This window comes from Odontesthes bonariensis, chromosome 19 (assembly GCF_027942865.1).
Source record: "Odontesthes bonariensis isolate fOdoBon6 chromosome 19, fOdoBon6.hap1, whole genome shotgun sequence".
In the NCBI taxonomy this organism is placed as follows: domain Eukaryota; kingdom Metazoa; phylum Chordata; class Actinopteri; order Atheriniformes; family Atherinopsidae; genus Odontesthes; species Odontesthes bonariensis.
This window is the reverse complement of record NC_134524.1, coordinates 29,914,018-29,938,988: the sequence shown is the minus strand read 5'-3', so window position 1 is coordinate 29,938,988 and position 24,971 is coordinate 29,914,018. Positions and strand designations below refer to the sequence as shown.

General features: G+C 41.9%; 1 protein-coding gene across 4 annotated transcripts in view; it reads right to left on the bottom strand.

Moving 5' to 3' along the window:
• Positions 1-24,971, bottom strand: part of pde5ab (phosphodiesterase 5A, cGMP-specific, b) — a 163,305-nt gene that overhangs the window by 67,617 nt on the left and 70,717 nt on the right. For all 4 annotated transcript variants that reach the window (XM_075451730.1, XM_075451733.1, XM_075451731.1 and 1 more), the window contains exon 8: positions 13,567-13,634. In XM_075451730.1, the coding sequence (XP_075307845.1) occupies positions 13,567-13,634 (68 nt within the window). The remainder of the gene's footprint in view (positions 1-13,566; positions 13,635-24,971) is intronic.

The following is a 24,971-nucleotide window of genomic DNA, read 5'->3' as shown; positions in this document are numbered from 1 at the left end:
CCGGTGTTGTCATGGCTGAGAGGAGCGTTTGCCGACCTAGCCAGGCTGGCTAACACGCTGTGATTAACAGTCCGGTAGGTGTTTCTCGGTGCCTGGCGAGTGGAGGACCAAAAGGAGGTAATCCCTTTGGAGCTGTCAAAGTGGAAGCCCCGCCGAGATCCACGGTGGATGTACCTCCGGCGAGGCAGACGGGCGATGTCCGGGTGGAGGTGCAGCGATGCCGGTGGAAATCCGGACCAATGTGAGCGGAGCCTGAGAAGCTCAGCGACCGAATACTGGAGGAGTCCTCCCACGGGTAGATGGAAGAACGATAGGACAGTCCAGACCAGCAAAGACCACACAAAGACATTGATGACCCACATTATAGAGCGCAGAGGTAACGGCGAGTAGCCGGGCGGTGTGCTGAGGAGATAGGCAGCGTTCGCCAGCTAAAGCAGAAGCACGGAGTGATGACAGCACAAATGAGGATCATCAAACAAAAGAGAGAATTAAAATACTATTTTGAGTTAAAAAAAAACCCAAAAAGGGTCAATTTGTGGCTGGAGTGCCGTAGAAACACGATTTTTAAAAGAAGAGTTGCGGGTGAGTAGCGGCAACAAAACACGCCAGCGTTCACTCAACCCGGATGCACAATCTCCCTCTGAAAGGTACCAGTGGCCAAAAATCTAAGGGTGGTGAGGACCTGGACGTGTGGTGGAATTGGGTTTGATCGGCGTGTTTCTCTCTGGAGTTGTGGCTCTAGCAAGCTGCATATTTGCAGCAGCACAGTACTTGGCAATCTTAATCGCGATGTTAGCCATTCGTCTGTCTCCACGTGGATATGTACACGGTCTCTTCTAGAGCCTGACGTGCTAAGGCATCCAAAAGTAGCCGCTGGTTACACTTCCCATTGACCTTGTTATATACAGATTCAAATTAACCTTCAATTAGTGCATAATTTAAGTCAAACAGAATAATGTCAGCATCATTATGGGGTATAATGTATATATTTATTTATTATTGTTACAAAGTAATTAAATATACAATCCATTAGTCAAGCAAACTTGATTGGAATAACAGCGGACTATTTTACGAAACTCCTACGACAGGTCTGGATCACTCGTAAATTCTGTTTGTACCTATACGAAAAGGTTGGTGAATGCGCAAATTCTCTTAAATCCCTCGTACGCACGATTTAAGAACAAATCTGTGCGTACAAACGGTTCTTGCATGAGGCCCATTGTCTTCATATGTTGAACTACCACTTTAAAGATGTACTATAACAATAGCATTCATGGACAACATGAATGCAACTGCAACATGGACAGGAGGGTCAGCACCATCACAGACTACATTAAGCCTTAAGTATTTGCCAAAGTCTTCTAATACCGCTAAAGCAGCCATTGTTTTTAATGGTATGCATTGCACCACTTTGTCCATGCTTTTATATCCACTCGTGTAATTGCAGACACATGGGTGTGTTAATTGTTCATGTGCTCTAACGTCAAATGTGCCCATCACTCAGTCTGAGGATGAATTGTTTTCACATTTATTTATTATAACAGTTTCCCAACATCACCTCTAAGTGTCGCCAAAGAATCAACAGCAGTAGACAAGTGCGTACGCCAGCCCTGAAGTTGTCGTGAGGCACCGCACATTTCCACAGTTATTTCACTCTTGATACATCTGATCGTTGACGTGAAAGAGAGCGTACACCATATTTTTGTGCGTACGCACCCTTTGTACATGAGGCCCCAGGTGTTGCACTGCAAGAGCAGCAATTCGGACCAAACCCAACAGAACCAAAACCAAAAGTAGAACCTGACATGGAGGCCATCATCCAACCAGTGTCACAGAGTGTGGTTCTTTCTAACTCAGAAAAAAAAGACCCAAATTAATTTTTCATCTTTCCTGGCAAAATAAAAGCTTTAAAAGAAGCTTGTTCCCGTTGTCAAAATCTGATAAATATTCTGCCATGTTGCACAAAACTAGCAGTAGCAAACTCCGTGTGAAGATAGCCGACCGTCACAGAGCACGGAGTAAATAAGCTGTGCTGCAGCGGCGCGCAGCAATGACGTCATCCCACTAGAGACGTGTGTAGAAAGCCCCCGATAGCCCCCAATAACAACAATACGGCAGCTCTGAACTAACAGTGCAACTGTACGCGTTCATTCATTCATTCGTCTTAAAGTATTTGTGAAATAAAGACAGATAATGCCTTATTTAGAGGCTCTATTGTCTCTGCCCTGTTCTTTCCAGTTATTTGGATATACGTGGATCTCGAATGATCTGAAGGATGCCAACTTTCACCAAACTGTTATTGGTGAGTATATGAACGTATTTTATGCCAGAAATAAGGTCCAGGTTTAAAAAAAAACGAACTACCCCTTTACGGCTTTGGCTCAGAAAAACAGACAAAAAAATCTACATGAGGGAAACCATGAAAAAAAGTCTGTTTACATAAAAAATATGTAATTATCAGAGGTATGGTATTTACGCCAACTTTTCTACATTGAATTATTCAGTAATTAAATAATGCTCGTTCAGTTCTAACGAACTTCATCAGGTCGCCCTCTCTCTGGTGGAGTCAGTGATGCCTTGTAGTCTGCAACTATTGACTGTCAGTGGCATTGAAATTTCTGCCGTGTTTTGCCGAGCCTACATTGGCTTCATGTCCAACATTCAAGTCAAGTCAGGTCAAATTTATTTTCTTTTACATATTTTTAAAAGGGGATGTACTGTGTGGTTAGCACAGAAATCCATCAACCAATCAACCTTACCTGCATGTTAGAAATTGTCCCTTGGAGTGAGTGTGTGCATGCATGGTTTTCACCTGTATAAGAGAGCTGTACATTTTACCCACAGTAGTACTGTAATTAAGTGTGTGTGTGTTTTGCTGTGGTTCCAGCATCTAGTTTAAAACATGTTAATGTTAAAGCCTCAGGCTAATTATAATAACGTGCACTGTCTGCTTTCAGCACACATCCTTCAGATGGACACGCTGCACAATAAGTGCATTTGTGCTTGAGTTTATACCTCCAACCCAACTGACAGAAAGCATGGGTAAGTGACAGAAAGTAAGTGTACAACAGAAAGGTTTATCAGACCAAATACTGCCTCATTTTAAGAGTATTATGTATCTTTATTAACTATAGTAGCTTGTAGCCAGGATCCTGCTGGACTGGAGGTTTAAAATGCTGGCCATACAGCCTAAACATAAAAACCTGGATTTTGGAGTTTGTTTAAAGATCACTATTGCATGAAATGTCTTGTTTACTCTCTAATAAAAGCAAAAATTTTGAAGATATCCATAAGGGATAACCCTTGTCTTTAATATTCTTTTCAAACCAAACTTGGGAAACAAGTTCTTTTGTTAAACCATCCCGACACACGCTTGACTTACTTGAAGGCTTTGTCTGATATTTGCTTTGTAAAAGTATGGTGCAGGAAAAGTTATGACTACAGAGAAGAAGGCAGAGATAACGTCCTTGCCGAAGCCAGCTACTGATCTAACAAATAAGCCAGCACTAGTAATCGATTAGCGAGCAGCAGAAAATTAGAAAACGACTACTTAATACACCATATTGCCAAAAGTATTCGCTCATCTGCCTTTACACGCATATGATCTTAAGTGACATTCCATTCTTAATCCATAGGGTTTAATATGACGTTGGCCCACCCTTTGCAGCTATAACAGCTTCAACTCTTCTGGGCAAGCTTTCCACAAGGTTTAGGATTGTGTTTATTTGTTATTTTTGACCATTCTTCCAGAAGCACATTTGTGAGGTCAGACACTGATGTTAGCAACTAGGCCTGGCTCGCAGTCTCTGCTCTAATTAATCCCAAAGGTGTTCTATCGGGATGAGGTCAGGACTCTGGTGTGGAAGAACTTGACTGACCTGAACAAACTCGCTCATCCATGTCTTTATGGACCTTGCTTTGTGCACTGGTGCGCAGTCATGTGGGAACAGGAAGGGGCCATCCCCAAACTGTTTCCACAAAGTTGGGAGCATGAAATTGTACAAAATCTCTTGGTATGCTGAAGCATTCACAGTTCCTTTCACTGGAACTAAAGGGCCAAGCCCAGCTCCTGAAAAACAACTCCACAACATAATCCCCCCCCCTCCAACAAACTTTACGTTTGGCACAATGCAGTCAGACAAGAACCATTCGCCTGGTAACCGCCAAACCCAAACTCGTTCATCAGATTGCCAGATGGAGTGATTTGTCACTCCAGAGAACGTGTCTCCCTGCTCTAGAGTCCAGTGGTGGCGTGCTTTACACCACTGCATCCAACGCTTTGCATTGCACTTGCTGACCCCGCTCCTGAGAGCGACCCATTCCATGAAACCTGTGGTCACGGAAGTAATTGGAACACCTGAATTTATTTATTTGGATGGGTGAGTGAATACTTTTGGCAATGTAGTGTATGTGTAACCCTGTAACACCGTTAAATGACTTGACTGACAACTAGTATGCTGAGACTTGAAACCCATAAGCCAATAATCACTTCTGTGTGGTTAAACCAACTGATTCTTAACCTGAAATATACCCATAATGAGACTTCTATGGTGAATGCATTGAAAAGGATAATAAAGTTTGACATGTTTGACAACTTATTTCTCTTATTGCCTTAGTGTGCAAAGACAGAAGTTGCAGTAAACAATAGAGGCAGATAATTAATGATTAAGTTAACTGAACCAAAACAAGCCAAATAATTCTGTTAGATTTGGTTAAATTAGCACATAAATGACTACTCTGGGCTTTTAACACGGTGTGGGTGCCAACGTTTACATTTACATTTAGTAATTTAACAGCTCATTTCATCCAAAGTGATATATAAATGTGGAACGAGATTCAAGATTCAGTGCAGTAAGGAACTCTGGTCTATACATGAACTGCTTTATCAATTTAAATATATCTAAATGACAGAGTGCATGCAGAATTACAAATGAGTCCAGATTACATGCGTTAGGGTGTTTAGTGATGAAGTGTTCTCTGAAGAGATGAGTCTTTTAAGAAAATTCTTGAAAGTAGAGAGGAATGCCCCGGTCAGATAGCATTTTTTAGGTTGTCCCACCATCATTAAACAACAAAAAAGAACAGCCTGGACTCAGACTGTCTTTTAAAATTGTTAACAGCTATTAAAATTGGTTTCAATAGCTGTTTGCAGACCCTACAGTCACTCTGTAGGTAAGTCTTAGTGACTTAAGTTTGATTTGGGCAGCCATGGGTAGCCAGTTGAGTTCAGTGAGTTCTGGACTTCTGGACCATCTGTTGGTGATTCACTATGATAGCTAGGGGTCCTGCTAGAAGAGAATCAAGGCAAGACATAAGCATGGCCTATAACAAGCATTGAGTGGAATACTGAAGGACATTTGGCCTGATTTTTCAAATAATATATAGTGTAAAGTAACATGACTAAGAGGCAGATGCAACATGATCAGAGAAGAACAGTAGACATCAATCATGATAACCATGTTTTCTTCTAATCTTTGATGGGGAGATGGTTGAAGAAACCATTTTAATAGGGAAACTCGATTGGATAGAGTGATTTGCCAGGATGACCAATAAAGGGGTTGAGCTGAAGGTGGTATTTCTTAATTCATAAGAATAAAGGACGAAGCCCAGCTTGTCAGAGATGAGCTGTGTGTCATGCTGAAACTATAGGGTCATCTGGCGTTAGATAGAAATGGTGCTGTATCATCTTGATAGCAAAGTAAGAGAAACCATGAAAGCAGATGATCAGGCCCAGGTTGTCGGTGTATATTCCAAAAAGATCATTTGCACACAGGAGTAATACATATAAATCAGATCAGTTGGATGACATAACGCAATATAAAACCTATAATCAATGCCCCTTATATGTAAGTAAAACTGTTTAATGCTGTCATTATGGGATGCTGGACACTAAAATGAAATTCTGTTCAATAATCCTTTTTTTTTTCATTCTGAAGGGAAATCACATTGCTGCAGTATAGATAACTGAGGAAAAATAACAAAATACATTTATATTTTAAGAAAACTAATAAGTATAAAAATAAAATAAAATTTCAAGGAATGTCATGAATGGACTGGGTTGTTTTTGTAGCTTGGCAACTACTTATCTAGTGTCATTCATGGCGTTGGCAAGTAACGCAGGTGAACTCTCAATTGACAACATGGACAGAAACCTTGCAGCCAACTGTTCAACATCCAGGTGCATTCTCAGTGACATGTCCAGCATTGCACCATATGTTAACAAGCACTACAATCCTCCTCCTTTGCTGTTAACTCCCAGTCTGCAGTTTGTGTCTGCCCTCATAGACTAATAGTTGGGTAGAGAGGTGTACAGTCATTCTTGCTGCCATGTCTCGATTAAATAAATGATATTACCTTCTCTATATTCCTGCAACATCTTGTCAGGACTCCAAGCTCTTCCATTTTTTTCTGCAATTGATCTTACATTTTCCATGATGATCAAGGGAGGAAATAGTTTAAACTTCCTCCTCCTTCCTCTCTATTCTGTTCCTGCTCTGTGTCCTAGACGTCTCCTCTTCAACTCATCTGTATTTGGGGTTTTACTATTGGTATTACTTGGGCTTTGGAAAGCTCAATTAGCATGAAATGATTCCTGCTTGCTCTGTGGGTTTCAATGGATTTTTCCGATTAATCCATAGATTGTCCGTAGTTGACTCATGATTAATCACAAAATGTATGTTTTAATATATATTTTAATATGTTCTAAATGCACCTTTGAATATATATTTCATAAAACTCATATCAACATGGCAGCAGATAAATTTGCTTTCTTTATGCAAATGCATTTTATATTTGCATTAACAAGCCAAAACAAGGTGTCCTGATACATTAAAGGAGAACTGCGGTATTTTCAACATTAAGCCTCATTTATGAGTCGTCTGCCATGTTTTAGAACCCCCCTCACCGATTTTTTGATGTTTACTGCCGTCTCCGGTATTTGCCTAATTTTGATTCTTCTCAACCTGCTTCAGAATGGCAAGCATGGTGCATGTCCAAAAAGGTCCGTAAAAGCACCATAAACGTCCGTTTTCAAAATCATCAACTCACCGGAGTGGTTACTTGTGTGCACTGGTAATCCATATCAAATTTCGTTGCGAAAAGTTGCTTCTGTCGTGTTTTATTCGACATTTTGTACTGGATGTTCGTTGATATTACTCCGCCACCGCGAAGAAAATAGTGCGAGCATGAACGAGCTGCCAAATAAAACACATTTTGCCTCGTAATTTTCTATACCTGCTTAATCCGTCGGTTGGGTTGCAGGGGGGCTGGTGCCTATCCCAGCGGCCATGGGGCGAGAGGTGGGGTACGCCTGGACAGGTCGCCAGTCCATCACAGGGCCACACAGAGACAAACGAGACAAACAACCACACACACTCACACTCACTCCTAAGGACAATTTTTAGAGACACCAATTAACCTAACATGCATGTTTTTGGACAGTGGGAGGAAGCCGGAGTACCCGGAGAGAACCTATGATTACACAGGGAGAACATGCAAACTCCACACAGAAAGGCCCCTGCTGGGAGTTGAACCTGGAAGCCTCTCACTGTGAGGCGACGGTGCTAACCACCACACCACCGTGCAGCCCCACCTTGTAACATTAGACCAATAAAATTAATGAATAGTTCAGTGGTCCAATGAAATTGTACAATAAATCAAACACACTTACACTACTAAACTAGAAAGCTGCAAGCAGCTGTGAGCGGGACCGAGATAGCGTACGTTGGGATGTGCGCACGTTGGGCATGCGCTGGATGCTGGAGCTGCAGCTCTGCCCACACGCACGATACCCTCTGCGTACGTACGAGCACATAGTAACCCTAATTTGGAGGGGTTTTTGAAACTTTCTAGGGGGCGCCACGGAGCCATTTTGCTCTGCCCACACACGATACCCTTTACATATGTACGAGGTCGACAGGGTGGACGTATGTGCCAAGTTTCATGACCTTGAGATGATGATAAGGCTAACGCCGTATTAAGATTTTCACTGCCTGGCCACGCCCACACCGTTCAGAGTTTGGAAAGGTTTCTCAAGAGTTTTATTCCCCCCTATCTTAAGTGTAACCTGGCAAAGTTTGGAGCTGTTACCATAAAATCTGTGGGAGGAGTTCGATAAAATGCGAGTTGTGGAAAAAAAAGACATAACCGACCACCAGCAGGTGGCGCTGTAGGTGTATATCACTATTTTATATGTGCATGTTCAGGCTGGGTCAAGCAATCACCGTGTGAAGTTTGGGACAGATTGGATAATGTATGTGGAAGTTATAAGCGACTTGATTTATTATGGCGAGTCATAAATTTGAAGCGTCGCCACGGCCACGCCCTTTGAGGTTTGAAAAAGTTTCTCCATGATTTTCCCCCCATGTCTTAAGAGTAACCTGGCCAAGTTTGAAGCTTGTAGCATTAAATATGTAGGAGGAGTTTGATCAAATGCGAGGTGTGAAAAAAAAAAGATGTTTCCGATCACCAGCAGGTGGCGCTATAGGTTGATGTCACTATTTTATATGTGCGCGTTCAGGCTGGGTCCAGCTATCAACGTATGAAGTTTGGGACAGATTGGATAATGCATGTGGAAGTTATAAACAACTTAATTTTTTATGGCAAGTCATAAATTTGAGGCGACGCCACGACCACTCCCTTTGAGGTTTGAAAAAGTTTCTCCATGATTTTATCCGCCCATGTCTTAAGAGTAACCTGGCCAAGTTTGAAGGTTTTTGCATTAAATCTGTAGGAGGAGTTCGATCAAATGTGAGGTGTGGAAAAAAAGAGACGTTTCCGATCACCAGCAGGTGGCGCTATAGGAGGATGTCACTATGTTATATGTTTGCGTTCAGGCTGGGTCCAGCATTCACCGTATGAAGTTTGGGACAGATTGGATAATGTATGTGGAAGTTATAAGCAACTTAATTTTTTGTGGCGAGTGATGGCGAGTCATCAAACTTTGAGACGTTGCCACGCCCACACCCTTTAAGCTTTGAAAAAGTTTCTCCATGAATTTTCCCCCCCATGTCTTAAGAGTAACCTGGCCAAGTTTGAAGTCTGTAGCATTAAATCTGTAGGACGAGTTCAATCTTATGCAAGGCGTGGAATCGGGCAAAAATGGCACCAAAATGCACCTTCCATCCAAAATAGCCGCCTTCCTGTGGACGTGGGACCATGGCGGCAGGAGGCTTTTTTGTGCATCTTGGCATGATGAATGAGTGTACCGAAATTCGTCGTCCCACGCGAAACTAACCCCATTGCGGGGACCATTTTTAAGCATCGTAGGGGCCGCTACAGAGTCAATGAGCGACTCCCAAAAATATTAAGTTTAGATTCTTTCATGTCGTCGACTGGCAGGTGGCGCTCGCAAAATTTCATGAGTTTTCGCATACCTTTTGCAAAGAATAAGAAAAAGACGGAATAATAAACCTCACAGATACAATAGGGTCCTTGCAGTTTCACTGCTCGGTCCCTAATTATTGTAAATCGGTCATTTGTACTCACCATCAACATAGAAAACAAACGAAGAAATGCATATGAAATGCAAGTGAGAGTGACAACGAAGAGACTGAAGTGAGTAACGAAGTTCTGAGGCTTATCAATTCGGACATTGAAGAAGATGACTTTGGTGGTTTTAGTGCGCAGGAGGAAGATGAAAAAGGCGATCAATGACTTTTCCTGGTCTTTTTTTTTTACCAGCCGTGTTATAGGCACTGTTCATGAAAAAAAGCATTTGCAGTATGTATTTGTTTATGTCACCATACGTATTTAATTAAAAGTTTAAAAATCCTCACGTGTAACATCTTTCTGTGTTAATATCTCATATTACAATGTGAACACCCGCAGTTTATAATTTGGTGCGGCCTATACAAGTACAAAATGGATTTTCTTTTTAAAATTAGAGGGCGCGGCTTATATTCAGGTGCGCTCTATAGTCCGGAATTTACGGTATATTGACCTGAATGTAACATTCTTTCCTATGTGTAACATTCACACTTTAAGAAAATAATTCCACACGTTGTAACTGCGTCTAACCTTGCTGTAGGTGTCTCTGTTGCAAACTAAGGCAGACCTCACTTATGGCGCATTCCACTAGCTCGGCACGGCTCGGTTTGGTTGTGTTTCCATTTACAACAGAGTATCACTTCGTGCCTCCTCGACGTGGGCGGGGTCGTCGTAACACGGCTGCGAGACCAGAACAACAACAACAACATATGAGGAGGATAGCATGGAGGACATCAAGGCGCTCGTGTTGCTGCTCACCCTGTGGCTTTTTGTCGCACAGAAGGCAAGAGAAGAGAGCCAGAGAAGACTCCTGGCCGCCAGACAAAACAGTATTGAAAAGTGACGACACTCATCGGCCAATCAGTGGAAGGCAGTCGGCTGACGTCACGTTTTAGTAACGCTTCGGCCCACTTGGAACCAGGGCTGAGGTGATACGGAAAATCTACCCGGTTCCAGGTACTACGTGCTAGTGGAAAAGCGCCATTAGTGAGACCTCCCGTGTGTTTTGCTAGCAAGTGATCTTTAAGACTCGACTCAATTCACATCGACAGTAATGTCAGATAACTTTGGTCCTGACTAGAGAACCATCCGGCAGGGTTTTGAAGATGAACTTGGTATTCAAAAGACCCTTTTCTTTATCCAATTTAGTTACCCATCCACAAGATTAGGCCAAATCCCTTCCTGATTTGTCAAACTACGGAGCGGACCAACGATCATATTTATAGAACGTGCCAACGTTCTATAAATATGATCTTGCTTCAAAGAAATTTGTGGTGTTAAGAGGAATTTTTGTTGACTTATTAATAGGGCTTGACAACGATTAAAATTTTTAATCTAATTAATCACATGATTTCCCTGATTAATCACGATTAATCACATTTGTACGCAAAATCCAAAAATTAATTCAAAAGTAGTGTATAGCTTTTAGCATTTTGTTTTATTTTAAAAGTGCCATAACATTTGTTGTGCAAACACACTTTTAACATCAGCATTTTTATGTAGTTTTTATTCAATTCAATTCAAATTCAAAAATACTTTATTTATCCCAGAGGGAAATTAAATGTTGATGTAACTCAATTAAATCAAGGAGTTATTATAGATGCTGATGGCTGTAGAAGTAGAAGCCTTATGTAGAAGCCTCGCTCCACTGTCTGTTTTGTTGAATGACTTGCTGGTATCAATTTTGTGTTTTGCTTTTAAGTGATATTTTAGACTGGAACTACTACGGTTATAAGACAATTCAACTTGGCAGTGTTTACAGATGACTTTGGTTCTGTCGACTCCGCCGTCTGGAAGAACTTTAAAATGAAAATGGCCGAGTAAAAGTTACGTACCCTTCTCCATGTTTGGTGGATCTGCCAAATTACTTTCTTTTCCGGTTCCGCAGCAGACAGCAACAGACTTTTACAAAATAAAAGCCTGTGAGCAACAGACTTTTACAATAATAAAATAGAAGTGGTCCGTGGCATAGTGGGTTGAGCATGCACCCCATGTACAAGAGAATATAGTCCTCGCTGCAGCTGGCCCTGGTTCGAGTCCCACATCGGACAACCCTGTGCTGCGTGTCATTCCCCCTGCTTCCTGTCTCTCTGAACTTTCCTATCCATTAAAGGCACAAAAGTCCCCCCCAAAAAAACATGCATTAATGTACGATAAAATATTTATCAGCGTTAAATAATTAACAAGTTAACGCGATAATAATGGGTTAACTCGCTCAGCCCTACTTATTAACAAGTTCATTTTGACAGCCCTACTCTGAATACAGGCACTCTCCCAAGATTGACTGCAAAGATGCAGCCTCAGATACGCAGCAGTCCCATACAATGCGATAATTATTATTTTTATTTATTTACCTTACATTCTCTTGTTCTTTTCAAATCCATAGATAATGATATAACTTGTCTGGAGCAGCAGCATGTTGAAATTTTGCAAGTGTATGTGTCAAATTTTCTCATAGTCTTTCTCAATTTTATCCATGTCAAGGTGGAGAAACCATCTCAAATCTGATCTGTTCTCACACACCTTTTGTGTTATTACTAAATCTCACCGCACTAATGGAGTCTGTTAAAATGTGATATCCTTTGTATCTTATTTTAGATGGACCACACTGAGTGGGTAAAACAAAATAAATCAAAAGTCAAAACTTGTAGTAGACCTTATTAGTAAGTTGATACAAGCACTTTATACACAAACGCACACATTTACACACAATCTAAATATGTTGCTTGAGCTGAGCTTAAGATTGAATTTTAGATGATGCGGAGCAACTGTGGAGGCCAGGCCACCCTGAAGACCAGAGGGTCTGGGGAGGAAGAAGTACGGAGAGAGAGGTAGGAGAAGGGAAGGATTTCTATCTCACTGCATCTCAAATCAGATTATAGCTTATTCACTCCTCCTGGCTGGAGCATGAGTTGATGTCAGGAAGCTCTGCAGCTGTAGCTCCGTCCTGTGTCTTTCTACTTTATCTATCTTATTCACATCGTCATAAGCTCTTCTCTTCTGATCATATGGACTATTGTGGTCAATTTTTCTCTTTTTTTACAATTTATCTTGGCTACTTGTTCCCCCTTGTTTCATTGTCAGTAATAATTATTGTACTGTTTGAGACATGAAGGGAACAAACAGGTAAAAACACCTGATAATTGGTATTCACTTGTGTTTCTTTTTTATTTTTTAGGTCATATACAACACACAGTAGACATGGTATCAACAGTAGTACTGACAGTACTACACAGCAAAAGCAAAACATAAGTAGATCAAGATTGTTTTGTGGAAAGAAAAAAACAGGAATGCCACGGCATTGAAAATATTTAAATTGAGGGCGATAGAATTACACGACTCTAATATGACAGTGTATCTAAGGTCTAAAATGACCTCACTACACATCTTCATCCACTGCAGCAGAACTACTGTTTCACATATGCAACTAATAGGGCTGTAAAATGCAATAAGAGTGTAAGTTATCCTCAAAACAACTGTGTGTGATGGACAATTGTTAGAGAGGTCTCGGCGTGACGATCAATTGTTAGAAAGATCACGGAAAACAAGACGTTTGGCCCACTTTGTCATAATAAGCTGGCTGGCTTTGATTGAGTAGTTGTCAATTGAACCCCAAAGACAGTGTAGAGAGCGAAAAAGCCTCAGCTACTGAGAAATAAAGCTCTGTGCTGAAACACTGTGATTTAATGTCTGGGAATTTGGCAGGTAAAGGTGACGCCAAAAAGATCCTCAGAGATGATGAATCGGCTCAGAAAACCAGAAAAACCAAAAGTACAGAACTTTGCTACTCTGTTTGTCTTTTCTGTTTCAATTCAAAGTGCCCAATTAGCCTGCCGTTACTTACAAAACATTTCCTTATCGCTCTCTTTTTCAGTTTCATCCTCTGTGATGATAATGTATCCTTCGAAAAAGCCCCTGACACAAAGGTTATCTAATGGCCCCAGAGAGAGAAAAAGGATAGTTTGCAAATTCAAGGAAATGTTAGTTCTAATAACCTGTGGAAACAGTTGGAGGATGCCACAAAGTGAATCTGCGGGACTTGATTTAATAACAGACTTTAGCTGAGAGTGATCCTCTTACCTTTTGGGGGCATCTAGGACCTTACCCAGCTCCTCATATTCCATGTGAAAGACACCGGAGAAGGAATTCTGTAAAAAGGAATAAAAACAGTCTTACTTGTCTTAGAAATTAACAACTGAACGATGTGGTTAGGATTTGATACCGGAGCAATGTGAGTTTAGAAATTTGGCACACGAATACACAGTCTTGGTTCTGTCTAGTTCAATCTCAGAAAAGCATTTTCTGTTCATTCCTTCTAGATTAACTCAAAAGTGTTTTTTGGCCATTTCAGCTTTCTTGTTAATCTCCAATTAAGTTTTTACATCAAAACCTATCAATCAACTACCAAAGGTTGAGCAGGGATACTGCAAGTACTACCGAAAACCAAGCGTGAAAAAAAGGATGTTGATCTATTAGCCATCAACCCTTACCAGAAGGAGATTTATTTCAACATTCCAGTGCTCCTTTTGCATTTACCCCCTTATAGGGACTTGTTTTCTCTCAACCTGCACTCCCAATCCTTCACAAAGGATAATTTTTCCAGTTTTAAGAGGTAGGGACAGGATGTTGAAGACGAACTTTGTGTTTGTGGTTTCTTTGTGAAACCCCACCCCCCTCCCCGACATTCTGAACACATACACAAACCTTTCCTTTGTGGCATAAGTTTACCCTGATCTAACTAGGTGAGGGTAATAAAGCTGTTTTAAACAGAAAAAGGACCCAGCATTGTTATGACATTTATTAGGCTCTCTGGTAAGGGGGGAATTTATAACAGGATGAAATGGGGAAAATGGAGGAGTTTTTTCCCTGCTTGTAGGAATACTGGAATAAATCCAATTTTCCTTGGAGGAATCAGTCAAAGCTTAACATGTCAAGCAAGGACAATGGAAAGTCCGCACAGATATATAAATCTCCACCTATGTGTTGTTAAATATCTTTATATTAATCATTATTAATCTTTAATATAATATATTAATCATATCAATATATGATTAATCATATATTAATCATATATTATATTAATTAAGAGGGTAAGTAGCAACCAGGTGCTGCTAATCAAATGCAATTGATTAACAGATCATCAAGTGTGAGCACCTCTATAAAAGCAGAAGTAATGGCAGTTTTGCTGGTCTCATTCAGGTGTGTGTTAGCACAATACCAAGGAAGAAAGACATTAGCAGTGATCTTAGGGAATGGTTGTAAATTATTTTTCCTAACTATCTGGAATCCATCACGCTACAGTGAGAAGGATTATTGACAAGTGAAGAACATCCAGGACAGTTGCTAATCATCCCAGGAACACACTTCTCAAGTTTAGACAAAGTTTGTGCAATGCTAAGAGAAACTGTAAAAAACCCAAGAGGTTCATCTCTGACTCTACAAACCTCAGATAGTATGTAAAATATTAAAGTTAATGACTGTAGAATTAGAAAAAGAATGAACAAGTATGGCTTGTTTGGAAGGGTTGAAAGAACAGGACAATGCAGCATAGTTTGCAAAGTTGCATCTGAACAAACCACAAGACTTCTGGAAGAATATTCTTTGGACAGACCAGACCAAAGTAGAGATGGTTGCTCATAATGCACAGCAGCATGCTTGGGGAAAAAACGACAGCACAAACACCTCATACCAACTGTCAAGCATGGTTGTGGAGGGCTGATCATTTGGGCTTGTTTTGCAGCAATAGGACCTGAGCACCTTGCAATCATTGAGTCCACCATGAACTCTTTTGTATACCAAAGTATTCTTGAGGCAAATGTGAGGCCATCTGTCCGACAGCTAAAGCTTTGATGAGAAAGGATCATGCAACATGACAATGATCCCAAACACAGCAGCAAATCTAGAACAGAATGTCTGAAAAAGATAAGAATCAAGGTGTTGCCATTGTCCAGTCAAAGTGCAGACCTCAACCTAATTGAATTGCTGTGATGGAACCTTAAGAGAGCTCAGCATGGTAAGTACAGGGTAAAAACAAATGGCACAATATCTAGAACAATTAAATTACAAAGAGGCACTAGACAAGGAGATCCACTATCCCCACTCTTGTTTGCTATTTATATAGAAGTATTAGCAGTAGCTATAAGACAAAATACACATATAAAAGGGATTCAAATAGGGAAAGACCTACACAAATTAGCCCTATATGCAGATGATGTCATTATGTATTTACAAAACCCCACAAAATCATTTCAGGAATTAAAAAAAGAAATTCAAGAATTTAGTAAATTTTCAGGATATAAGTTAAACGAAAGTAAGTGTGAGGTATTAATTATCGGGAAAGAAATTGGACCAGACTGTCATGCCATGGACTCATGCCATGTGTTTTATGTTTTAGATCATGTTTGGTTTTTAGATAATGTCTTTAGTTCTTAGTTTAGATCATGTTTTAGGTTCAGGTCTTGATTAGTTTCATTCACGTCACCTGCACTCATTTCCTTCAGCTGCACTCCATCCTTAATCACCCTCCACAGTATTTAGTTTCCAGGTTTCCTTTCATTTCTGGTGAGATCCTTTTCCGTCACCCTCCATGCCACGCCACGCCAAGCCACGCCACAAAGTTAAGTCCTTTTTTCCATGGTATGCCAAGTGTTTTGTTTTGTTGTACTTTTTCCACAGTTCAGGTTTTTCTATCCGGCTCAGCCGCGCTTTCCTTTTGATACTTTGTTTTTGTTAATAAATCTACCTTGTTTTTTGAATATCCGCATCCGTGTCCTCCCTTAAAACCCAAACTGACAGAAGGATCTCACCACCATGGACGCGGCGGATTATGCAGAATTTTGGGAACTGGTTGGGGACTTCTGGTGCCGCTCAGGGCCGAGCAGCACCTCCTGGGAAAAGCTGAACTCTGCAAATTACGTTTTGGACTTCTTTTCTCAGAAGCAGGTACTCCAGCACATGCCAGGGGCGTCGGCTATTTGGGAGGAGGTCAGGACTGTGCAGCGCACTGCCTCGCTGGAGGTTTTCGGCTTGGAGCCAGAAGAGGTAGCTGCGCTGTACAGCTCCTCCTCCTCCTTACCTGCACCGCAGCCCCAGGACCCAGCCGTCCCAGAGCTGGCCCCGGCCCCAGCCGTCCCAGGGCTGGCCCCGGCCCCAGCCGTCCCAGGGCTGGCCCCGGCCCCAGCCGTCCCAGGGCTGGCCCCGGAGGCCGCGGGGCCCGACCAAGCCACAGCCACAGAGGCCGCGGGGCCCGAGCTCGCCACAGAGGCCGCGGGGCCCGATCAAGCCTCAGCCACAGATCAGGCCACAGCCACAGATCAGGCCACAGCCACAGATCAGCCCACAGATCAGCCCACAGATCAGCCCACAGATCAGCCCACAGATCAGCCCACAGATCAGCCCACAGATCAGCCCACAGAGCAGCCCACAGAGCAGCCCACAGAGCAGCCCACAGAGCAGCCCACGGACTCCTGCTTTCGAGCCCCTCCCTCCCACCCCCAGATATTGGGGATGTCTGGGATCCATCCCTTAAGGGGGGGGCTCCCCCCTCGCCGTCGGAGGTCTGGGGGCCAACCAGACCACCGCCTCCTGTTGCCACGTCGACGGATGTCTGGCCGCCCGCCAGACCACCTGCTACCATGTCATCGGGGGTCTGGGTGCCCTGCAGACCACCGTTTCCTGCCATGCCATGGGAAGTCTGGGCGTCCGCCAGATCACCGTCTCCTGCCACGCCATGGGAAGTCTGGGCGTCCGCCAGATCACCGTCTCCTGCCACGCCATGGGAAGTCTGGGCGTCCGCCAGATCACCGTCTCCTGCCACGCCATGGGAAGTCTGGGCGTCCGCCAGATCACCGTCTCCTGCCACGCCATGGGAAGTCTGGGCGTCCGCCAGACCACCGTCTCCTGCCGCCCGAAGCCGGTATGAGCTGCATGCCTGGTTGGCCACTGCAGCCACGCTGCTGGATGTCTGGTCCCCGTCGGACCGGTTTCGAGCCCCTCCCTCCCACCCTCAGAATTTTTTTAGGGTCGTCTGGGATCCGCCCCTTGAGGGGGGGGCTCTGTCATGCCATGGACTCATGCCATGTGTTTTATGTTTTAGATCATGTTTGGTTTTTAGATAATGTCTTTAGTTCTTAGTTTAGATCATGTTTTAGGTTCAGGTCTTGATTAGTTTCATTCACGTCACCTGCACTCATTTCCTTCAGCTGCACTCCATCCTTAATCACCCTCCACAGTATTAAGTTTCCAGGTTTCCTTTCATTTCTTGTGAGATCCTTTTCCGTCACCCTCCATGCCACGCCAAGCCACAAAGTTAAGTCCTTTTTTCCATGGTATGCCAAGTGTTTTGTTTTGTTGTACTTTTTCCACAGTTCAGGTTTTTCTATCCGGCTCAGCCGCGCTTTCCTTTGACACTTTGTTTTTTGTTAAATAAATCAAGTTTTCTTTTGAAAATCCGCATCCGTGTCCTCCCTTAAAACACAGAAAATAAAATATCTGGGCATTAATATTAGTAATAATTTAAAAGACTTATATGAAATTAATTATGGAGTAATGGAACACAACATAAAACAGGACTTAAATAGGTGGAAGATGATCCCAGATGGTATTTTTGGAAGGGTAGATACAATAAAAATGATGATCCTACCACGCTTTTTATTTGTTTCAGGCCCTGCCACTAAGGATTCTTGAAATCCAGTTCAAAGAATGGAATAAAATCATTTCAAATTTTATATAGAATAATAAACATCAAATTAAGCTGCAGTCATTAACTCAGAGGGAAGAAGGGGGTTTAGCGGTACCAAATTTGGAAAACTATTTTTACTCAATGCAAATCCAAATAATACTGAAATGGATGAATAAACAGGAGTGTAAGTGGATTAATATAGAAAAAGAAGTCTCAGCCTTATCCCTAGGGACAGTACCATTTTTAGAAAGTAAAACACAAAAAAAGTATACAGGACATAGCTTTTGTATTTTTAACACCATAAGGAACTGGGAAAGATTCTGTAAAAAAACAAAAATAAGAGCTAATAATGTATACCTAAGAGAAATGGCACATGACCCAGACTTCCAACCGAATAAAATGGATCAAATCTTGGATTACTGGGCTGCTAAGGGTCTCATAACATATGCACAACTTTTGAATAACCACATTGTTGAATCATATGAAAACCTTATACTTAAGTTTGAGTTGGATAAGAAATATTTCTTTAAGTATTTACAAGTAAGAAGCTATATTAAGGAACACCCACCAGAAGAAACAGAAAATGAATTAATCCAATATTTAGGGGATAACAGATTCACAGGCAACGGTAAGCTTTCAAAAATATATAAAATATTACAAAAACTTACCAGTGTTAAAATGAAATGGAAGTAAAACAAAAATGGGAAGAGGAATTAAATATTGACATCACAATGGAAATCTGGTCAGATTCACTAAAAGGAAATATAAAAATTACACAATCAAGATATTGGAATGAATTTGCATGGAAAATACAACAGAGATTTTTCATTACACCGGAGAAATGTAGCCGAACGCAAACAGGGACAAATTGCTGGAAGAACTGTGGAGAACAAAGAGCAAACTACAGTCACATATTTTTTTTATGTCCAGTATTAAACACATTCTGGGAAGGATTTGAAAAAGCTGTGAAATACATCTTGGGTATAAAACAATCCCTGACTATAGAGAACCTATTAGGCATTAACATCTCAAGTAAAATTAAACCAACAAAACAAAAGTTATTCCATATATTGCGTATTTCTGCAATAAAACAAATAACAAAAGCGTGGAAACAACCAATACCACCAAACCTTGATAATTGGTATAATCTAATAGAAAATATTTTGAATATGGAGAAACTTACTTTACGCTTCAGAAATCAATTACATAAATGGTATAAACTATATCCAAATAGCATAACACTTAAAATAACAAGCTATTTTTACAGAACAGATTGAAATAAATATAATTAAAACAGAGCATCCACCTACCAACCCATACCCCCACACATACACGCACATGAACGCGCACACACACAGGCACACTTTCACACACACACACACACACACATTTATGATCTACCTATCTACTAAAATATTGGGCTCTTTCCTCTCTTTTTTTTTTTTAATCTCTCCTTTTATTTATTTATTTATTTTCTTTCCCCTCCCCCTTATTGGCTTTGCGGTATGAATAATATATGTAAGCCGTTGGATTTTATTTTCTCCTTTTATTTTTCCCCGGCACTTATCAGTTTACTTCACTTGTTACCATTCTTTATGGACAAAAAAAAAATGTTTGCAAGATGGAACTGCAATCAAAAGAAATTTTTCTATGACCTTGTGAAACTTGCAATAATTAAAAAAAAAAAAAAAAAAAAAAAAAAAAAAAAAAAAAAGAGCTCAGCATAAACAACCACAAACCTCAAAGAACTGAAGCAACATTGTAAAGTAGAGTGGACCAATATTCCCTCACTGACAAAAGTCATACAGAAAATATTTTCTTCAAAGTTATTTCTTCTAAAGGTGGTTTAACTAACTACTGAATAAGTGGGTGTACTTAGTTAATCACACACTGCTTCTCTGCATTTTGGCTTATTTTTTGATAAAGAAATAATGACCTGGTAAATTAGGTCCTGTGAGGTTTTTAATACCTTGGTAAGAAACAGATGATTGTTTTATTCCGTCCTGATACACAAACCATTTGAACTGAAGTAAGGTGTACTGCCTTTTTCACATTACATGTAAATACAGTCTCTTGCAGGACCATTTTGACCTAAGATTTAGAGCTCCCTGTTAGGTTTAAGTTTCACTTTTCCACCAGAAGAACTTTAAATCTAATTTACTTTTGGTATTAAATCGTAGGAGAAGATTATTCTGTTTACAAATAATAAATCACTTTGACATTGGTGGTTGCTTGACTTGTGCCACCATTAATGAAAAAAAAAGGGAAATAAATATATGAATATAGGCCTGACCACCAAGGGCTCGCTGCTAGGCCCCATCCCTGGGCCTGGCTCCAGGGGGAGGCCCGGTGACTCACGTCCGGGCAAGGGACAACATGTTCCAAGTGTCTCTTTCTTCATAGGGCTCCCAGAATCAGTGGGACACGCAAATCCGTCCCACCGCGGTAAGGTGACAGCTCATGGGGGGCTTAACAAAAAATAAATAAATGTGGTTTGTTCAGATAATGTTCAATATTAGATCTCTCCTTTCCAAGTCTCTGTTAGTGAATGACTTGATTTATGATCATCATATAAATATATTTTTTCTTACAGGAACCTGGCTGCAGCAGGAGAATCATGTTATCATGATGAATCAACTCCCTCTGACTGTTTAAATGTTCACATTCCTTGAACCACAGATGGAGGAGGAGGAGTGGCAGCTATCTTCAAATCAGGTTTACAAATCAGTCCTAGACCCAAGATTAGTTTTAGCTCCTTTGAATCTCTGACTCAGTTTTTCCCAAAGTGGAAAACACAAAGACCTCTTCTATTTGTTGTTGTGTATCTTTCACCTGGCCCTTATACTGAGTTTCTGTTGGAATTCTCAGATAGTTTATCCCAGTTAGTGCCGAGTCCAAATAAAGTCATTGTAGTGAGTGACTTTAATATTCATGTAGATGTTTAAAATGACTAAATGTAAGCATTATTTCTATATTAGATTCAACTGGATTTTCTAAAAGTGTACACAGACCTCTCACTCTCTTAACCACACACAGGTGATATTTATCTGATAAGATTCCATTTTTTTCTTTTAAACAAATTATCTTCCTCAGAGTTCCTCAGAGTTCTGTGCTTGGACTGATTCTTTGAACTCTATATTTGCTTCTATTAGGTAATCTTATTAGACAGCATGTCATAAATTTCCATTGCTATGCTGCGATACTCAATTATACTTAATTGTGAAACCAGATGAAACCAATAGGTTGGTCAGACTACAAGCATGTCTTAAAGACATAAAGACCTGGATGAATTTTCTGCTCCTACATTCAAACAAAACTGAAGTTTTTGCCTTTGGATCTTAGCGCTTCAGGGAAAAACTATCCAGTTATACAGTTACTCTGGGTTGCATTTCCTTTGCTTCTAGTACTACAGTGAGGGGCCTTGGAGTTTTTTTTTTTTTTACCAGAATCAACCCTTTGACCCACATATAAAAAAGGGTTTCTCGGACTGCCTTCTTTCACCTTCGTAATATTGTCAAAATTGGGAACATACATCCTGTCCCAGTGATACAGAAAAACTGGTCCATGTTTCTGTTACTTGGACTACTGCAATTCTTTATTATTGGGCTGTCCAAAAACATCTCTGCTGCAGCCAGAGTTCTGACAGGACTAATGGGAAAGATCTTATTTCTCCAGTTTTACCTTATTTTCATTGGCTCCTTGTCAAAATCAGAATAGAATTAAAATTCCTCTCCTCACATATAAAGTTCTTAATGACCAAGCTCCATCATATAAGTAGAACGGGAGGCAGAGCCTTTAGTTATCAGGCCTCTCTCTTGTGTAACCTGCTGCCAGTATACGTCTGGGAAGCAGACACCATTAGGCTTTCCTTTTTGACAAAGCTTTTAGTTAATAAACATAAGCGGTTGCTATGTGCCGGCCTTATCGGCAGCATGTCTGTGTAGCTCTGAATTTTGTTCATCGTTTATATAATTATATGTCATTTTAGTTTTAATCTCGACATTTTTACTGATTTTTAGTGATCTGCTTTTTATTTACATTTCGTTTTATTTTTATTTTTGACAGTATGCACTGCTACCAGTAGAGCAGTATACACAAGAGAGGAACTGTTGACACTAGCCCCTTTCACACTGCGACCCGCTACCTTAGCGGGTCCAAATTGCACCTTCGACCCGCGTCGAGCAATGTGAACGCTTGGCGTGTTGGTGACCCGTGTCGCCAGAAGCCGAGTTCAGGGGGAGTTGCCTTGTGGCAGAGCGTCACACGAAACACATAAAATGCTGGGCGTGTACAATGACGTAGGCACAAGCCATGCGTCGGAGGTAGGGTTAAATACACCTGTCTGCATCAAATTTTTCAAACAAACGATGGCGGGACACCTTGAGAACTCGTTTTTGCAATTGTATATGCAGTTCATGGAGATGTTACTTTACAGTGCGTCTTGCTGCGTGGGAAACCGCGCTCTCCCATCTTTCTCGCCAGCCCTTCCAGCAGAGGTCCATCCTTCACCGTCCCCGACATGTGGCGGTAAATAACGTCCTCTGCTCGGGGGCTGAGGAGCTTGCGGACCTCCTTGTCTTCCCAGTTGGCCATATTAAAAAATGTCTCGAACTTGATGTAGGCTAATACAGAGTAAAACTTGTCCTCACCTGTCGCTGTTGTTCTGAATCAGCTGTCCATTCTGTCTTTTAAACTCCTCACGTCACGCCCACGTCCGACCCGCGTCGATTACGTTAACTCACTACCAAACAAGTGTGATGAGCTAGAGGCGCTTGTGCGGAACCAACAGCTGTATAAGGAGAGCAGTTTGATCCGTCTGTCTGAGTCCTGGCTGAATGACAACACACCAGAATCATGTGTGGACATACCCGGGTTCACAGCTGTATGAGCGGATCGAGATCTGAGTATGAGCGGTAAGCGGAAAACCGGGAGTGTTATACTGTTTTTTTAATCAGAGATGGGTTAACCTCTGCAATGTGACCATTAAGGAGAGGGTATGCTGTCCAGACATTAAACTGCTGCCAGTTGGTTTCTGTGCGTTCTATGCGTCCAGAGAGTTCCCATACAGTTGTCATCGTTGCTTACATTCCACCGAGGGCGGCACCTTCAACGGCGTGTGACGTCATCCATGACGCCGTTGCTAGGATACAAACCCAGCATCCTGAGGAGTTCATTGCAATCACAGGAGATTTCAACCTCGTCTCTCTATCCTCCTGCCTGACTGGCTTTGTACAGTATGTGGACTGTCCAAGACGTGGAGAAAGGACATTAGATCTGTTCTATGCTAACGTGAAGGACGCTTGGACAGAAGCAGCTCTCACCAACAGGCTGCTTCTGTCCAGCTGTACCTCCACCTCTATGGCAGCTTCCACCGCCAGGCCTCCTGAGGCAAGCTACACCTCCACCTCTGCGGCAGGTTCCACCACAAGACCTACTGAGTCCAACTGCACCTCTGCCTCTGCGACAGCTTCCATCACCTGGGGCCTCATGTACAAAGACTTGCGTGGATTTCCTACTGAAACATGGTGTACGCTCAAACCCAAATGACCTCCAACGTCAGATGTACGAATCTGTGCGCAAGCATCAATCCAAGCACATTTCGTTTGTACATCCCAATCAACGTGGAATTGAGCGCACGTCGGAGCACCCCGACTCCTCCCTGTCCACGCCCCTACTTAAATACACAAATCATTTTTAAATGAGCCCTGCACCTGCGATTTCCCTCTGTGTACGGTCAGAAAATAAAGAAAAAAGAATGAATAAGACGGGAAAAAAGAAGAACTTCACAGAAAGCGAGATGTCGGTGCTACTTTCTGAACTTAAGGCCTGCTAAAATGTGTTCTTTGGCACGCTGTCCTCCGGCATAAGCAGCAAACGCAAGAGGAGTGGGTGGGAGAGCCTGAGGCTGTCAATGCTGTGGGGTCTGAGAAGCCTCACAAGCAGAGGTGAAGAAGAAGTGGTCCAACATTAAGGTGGATGTGAAGCGGAGACTGGCTGCCCACCGCTGCAGTGTGGCCAAAACAGGCGGGTGGGGGGGTGACCGACTCTGTTTGAACAGAGAGTCGGCGCAACAATGGGTGACACTGCTCTCTCAGGGGGTGGTGGGAGCTCATGTGGGTGACTCTGATTACCCCCAAGCTAAATACCCATGTTTTTGTGTAACTCACAATTCATTCAATATAAACACAAGAAACTTGTGCTAAAGAAAATAAAAAATAAAATAAAATAAAATAAAGGACCAGACTCAGTGAATAATTCCCTACACTCCGTATTATATAGATCAGTGAGCAGTGCTGACCAACATATCATTGGGGTCATCAGGTGGGAACCTCCTTTCATCAGTGTTTCGTCTAGTTGGGCCCACGACACCTCCAGGAGGCTAGACAATGACCACTGGCGTCCCAGAGTCACCCCCCTAATGCCAGCCAACACTGCCCCTCACACCACAACCACCATAATCTACCTCAGCTTCTCACCAACTGCACACCAGTTACAGCGGGGTGGGGATGCAAACCCTGGTTCGGGTAGGGGTAATGAAAATATAGAGGGTGCCAGAGGTGGAGGCAGGACAAGACACACTAGCAGATTCAGCAGACAAACTCACCTAAATAGTCCTATAATCACTAAAATACCAGCAAAAACAAAGCCATACAACTCACTCTCACCAACTGCACACCAGTCACAGCGGGGTGGGGATGCAAACCCTGGTTCGGGTAGGGGAAGAAATAAAAGAGGTAAGAAAAGCAGGACTGGGATTCAAACCCTGGTTCGGGTAGGGGTAATGAAAATATTGAGGGTGCCAGAG